The following is a 5,000-nucleotide window of genomic DNA, read 5'->3' on the forward strand; positions in this document are numbered from 1 at the left end:
AGAGTGAATATTAGCACTTAAAGAGTAAATATTAGCACTTAAAGAGTGAATATTAGCACTCAAAGAGTGAATATTAGCACTTAAAGAGTAAATATTAGCACTTAAAGAGTGAATATTAGCACTTACAGAGTGAATATTAGCACTTACAGAGTGAATATTAGCACTTACAGAGTGAATATTAGCACTCAAAGAGTGAATATTAGCACTTACAGAGTGAATATTAGCACTTACAGAGTGAATATTAGCACTCAAAGAGTGAATATTAGCACTTACAGAGTGAATATTAGCACTTAAAGAGTGAATATTAGCACTTACAGAGTGAATATTAGCACTTACAGAGTGAATATTAGCACTTACAGAGTGAATATTAGCACTTACAGAGTGAATATTAGCACTTACAGAGTGAATATTAGCACTCAAAGAGTGAATATTAGCACTTACAGAGTGAATATTAGCACTTACAGAGTGAATATTAGCACTTACAGAGTGAATATTAGCACTCAAAGAGTGAATATTAGCACTTACAGAGTGAATATTAGCACTTAAAGAGTGAATATTAGCACTTACAGAGTGAATATTAGCACTTACAGAGTGAATATTAGCACTTAAAGAGTGAATATTAGCACTTACAGAGTGAATATTAGCACTTACAGAGTGAATATTAGCACTTAAAGAGTGAATATTAGCACTTACAGAGTGAATATTAGCACTCAAAGAGTGAATATTAGCACTTAAAGAGTGAATATTAGCACTCAAAGAGTGAATATTAGCACTTACAGAGTGAATATTAGCACTTACAGAGTGAATATTAGCACTTACAGAGTGAATATTAGCACTTACAGAGTGAATATTAGCACTTACAGAGTGAATATTAGCACTTAAAGAGTGAATATTAGCACTCAAAGAGTGAATATTAGCACTTACAGAGTGAATATTAGCACTTACAGAGTGAATATTAGCACTTACAGAGTGAATATTAGCACTTACAGAGTGAATATTAGCACTTACAGAGTGAATATTAGCACTCAAAGAGTGAATATTAGCACTTACAGAGTGAATATTAGCACTTACAGAGTGAATATTAGCACTTACAGAGTGAATATTAGCATTGTTTGTAAGCTCTCTCTCCCAGTGTCTCACCTATGATGGCCTCCCTCAGGTCCTCAGTGATGATGCTGATGTCATCAAAATCCACAAAATACAGGTGTGTCTGGATAGGCGGAGTCACCACACGCCTCAGCAGCTGGTAGTTTCCTTGACCAGTTGAAACGGCCAGCACAGACACGCCCATTCGCCGCAGTGCCGCCATTGGTCCGTCCACGGCTCCTGGCTCCACCCCATCCGTGAGCCAGAGGAGGACTCTGGGCGGGGCTTCGGGCGGAGCCCCGTTCTGGAGGAGCCTCTGGACCAATCGCAGGGCTTGCTCAGTGTTGGTGTCTCCGTGAAGCTGCCGCGTGCTCCACAGCGCCTCCTGCAGGCTGCTCTGGGTGTGGTGGGAGTCCAGGCCGAACTCCAGGCTGGGCTCCGTCCCCACCTGCACGAGGGCCGTCCTCACCCGCCCGCGGCCCAGCAAAAACGGCTCCAAAAGCTCCGAAAGGAAGCGAAGCAGTTGAGAAAACTCATAGGAGTGGATGCTTCCGGAGGAGTCGAGCAGGAGCAGCAGATCTCCCTCGCAGCAGTCCCACTCTGAGAGAGACACGGACAGATGAAAGCCTTTAACTCTTTTACCGCCAAACACGGAATTTATTATTTATGAGAAAACGCTTCCAGGCCAGTTTTCCGTGTTTTCACTGTCAGACACTAGGGGGCGCTATTACACATCTTCTGAGCAAGTCCTGATCTAAACTGCGAGGCAAGGCCCTTTCACACTGGACGCGATTCTGACTTTTTTTTTTTTTGATCAGCTGTGTGTGTAATGAGCGCTTCCACACCGAACGCGCAGCGAAAAAACTACATTTATTTTTTTCGTTTCGATTTCTTTCTTTTTTTAACTCTAGCAGCGACAAAAACGGCTTCAACCAATCACATACAAGGAAACAAAGCTGAGGAAATGTCCAGCTGATGTCAGGAGTTATTCACTCAACATTAGCCTTCGCCAGGGGTGGCGTTTCTCAGGAGATCACAGCTGAGTTTGCCCACTGTATGCTACAGACAGCAATAACTTAACCTTTTATAAATTGTTGATTTTTTTTCTAAACATTGTGTCCGCGATTATGGAAAGTGAACGTTAAGAGCTCCCCAAATGTCCCACAGACTTTCTAAAGTAAGTGGCGAAGCGGCCATGCTAAAGCTTTAGCTCCTGTAGAGATTAGCAGACTCCTCTTCAGACTCTGTTCTTTAAAGGGGCGGTGAAACACTCAGTGTCAGTCAATCTCATGCCAATCTTGAGCACCTATAGAGTAGTACTGCATCCTTCATATCTCCGAAAAGTCTTTAGTTTTATTATATTTATAAAAGAAATATGGGCTGTACCCAAGGGGGTAATCTAGCGCTCGGAAAGCGTTCCCCCCATAGGGGCGGCCATTGCTAACCAAGCCATCACCTGCTGTTAGCATCCCATTGACTCCCATTCATTTTTGAGTCACTTTGACAGTGAATAACTTGAGACAGGTTAAGAATGACGAGGCGGATCGTGTGGGCGGGGCTAAAGAATGACGAGGCGGATCGTGTGGGCGGAGCTAAAGAATGACGAGGCGGATCGTGTGGGCGGGCCTAAAGAATGACGAGGCGTATCGTGTAGGCGGAGCTAAAGAATGACGATCGCGAACAAAGCCTTGACGTCCTCAAGCGTGGAGAAGCCCATGTATGCTATCGACCGGATTCAGCTAATACGTGATCCAGAATCAGGCTGAAATAAACTGAACAGGAGAAACAGCAGCAGGACATCTATCTATCTATCTATCTATCTATCTATCTATCTATCTATCTATCTATCTGTCTATCTGTCTATCTATCTGTCTATGTCTATCTATCTATCTATCTATCTATCTATCTATCTATCTGTCTATCTATGTCTATCTATCTATCTATCTATCTATCTATCTATCTATCTATCTATCTATCTATCTATCTATCTGTCTGTCTGTCTGTCTGTCTGTCTGTCTGTCTGTCTATCTATCTATCTGTCTGTCTGTCTGTCTGTCTGTCTGTCTGTCTGTCTGTCTGTCTGTCTGTCTGTCTATCTATCTATCTATCTATCTATCTATCTTCTATCTATCTATCTATCTATCTATCTATCTTCTATCTATCTATCTATCTATCTTCTATCTATCTATCTATCTATCTATCTATCTATCTATCTATCTATCTTCTATCTATCTATCTATCTATCTATCTATCTATCTATCTATCTATCTATCTATCTTCTATCTATCTATCTATCTATCTTCTATCTATCTATCTATCTATCTATCTATCTATCTATCTATCTTCTATCTATCTATCTATCTATCTTCTATCTATCTATCTATCTATCTATCTATCTATCTATCTATCTTCTATCTATCTATCTATCTATCTATCTATCTATCTATCTATCTATCTATCTATCTATCTATCTATCTATCTATCTATCTATCTATCTATCTATCTATCTATCTATCATGGACCAGCTGGAGTTTGTTTATTAAGCGAGCAGGGCAACCACCCAGTAGAGCATTAGGAAGCATGACGTTATTTTTCATTGTTATGCTGACGATACTCAGCTCGGAGGGAACGTACCAATCCACAAGATTAAAGAAAGGCATAGCTGATATGGAAAAGGTGTATATACAACTTTACAGCACACATTACAGGCACATTTTCTTGTTTTAATCAAATGAAGGCCTATTAAAACGTTTCTGTTTGTTTTCTTTGTGTTCATGTAGAAAGGGAGTTGGGGTATTGTTCTTGTGTTCTTTTCTTTTGGGAGGTAAATTATCCCGTAAAACTTTAGTTAGAATGCTTTCTTGTTTGTTATTTTGGCCTCTCCCCTCCTGAAGTCTTTTGTTAATTTCCACCGTTTGTTTAATTAATCTTGGGTTATTTTTGAGTGTTTTGTATTTGACGGCAGTACTCTTCTCTCCATGCTATCTTTGTTACACCCCTAGACTTAAAAGAGAGTCACGTAACAATAATAACACAAATAGATTCATCTAAACAAACCATTTACACAACTCTGTCTCTTTAATGTCTTATAAAGTGTCATTTACAGTTGTTTTAGTTTTCACAACCATTTTAATTTAATCAAACTATAGGATATTTCACTGTGTGTGTGTGTGTGTGTGTGTGTGTGTGTGTGTGTGTGTGTGTGTGTGTGTGTGTGTGTGTGTGTGTGTGTGTGTGTGTGTGTGCCACGCGGTTTCTTTTAGCCTGGGGCTTGTAGAAACTATTTCTCTGTAATAATGAGTGAAGGACACAAACATGAGCGGTGGTTTCTGTGCATCCCACACATGTCTGAACACACAAAAACACTGAGAATATCACTGCGATGACATCACTGATTACACACGCACACACGCACGCACACACACACACACACACACACACACACACACACACACACACACACACACACACACACACACACACACACACACACACACACACACAGTGAAAACCTCACAGAATACTAATATTTAATCTGAAGCAAAACTTGATACATGGGCCTTTCAAAAAGTAGCTTTTTAATATGTTTTACTAATAACGCTCAAAATAATGAACAGGTTAGCCAACTTAAATTAAACAAATTAGTTCAGTCAAATTAACTTTTATGAGTATTTAAAACTTTCTTTTTCTTTTGAGTTCTCAAAACTGACACATTTTAAGTAAATCTGAATGGTTTCATTGTTTCGAGTTTTATGAACTTGTTTCTTTTGATTTAGACCAACTCAAATATAACCCGAAAACGGGGCTGGGATTTATATTTCCCAGCATGCTTTGCCATGACACTCAAAAGGCACAATAATCCCAAAATAAAGTTATATAATGTATAATGTTGCCATGCATTCATTAATTTAAGT

At 39.6% G+C, this 5,000-nt stretch overlaps 1 protein-coding gene across 1 annotated transcript in view; it reads right to left on the reverse strand.

The window, feature by feature from the left end:
- The window catches only part of LOC137039858 (von Willebrand factor A domain-containing protein 1-like), an 11,515-nt gene that overhangs the window by 5,451 nt on the left and 1,064 nt on the right, over nt 1-5,000 (reverse strand). The window contains exon 2 of the mRNA XM_067415142.1: nt 1,141-1,686. Within this exon, the coding sequence (XP_067271243.1) occupies nt 1,141-1,686 (546 nt within the window). The remainder of the gene's footprint in view (nt 1-1,140; nt 1,687-5,000) is intronic.

The sequence above is a fragment of the Pseudorasbora parva genome, chromosome 14 (genome assembly GCF_024679245.1).
Source record: "Pseudorasbora parva isolate DD20220531a chromosome 14, ASM2467924v1, whole genome shotgun sequence".
Classification (NCBI taxonomy): Eukaryota; Metazoa; Chordata; class Actinopteri; order Cypriniformes; family Gobionidae; genus Pseudorasbora; species Pseudorasbora parva.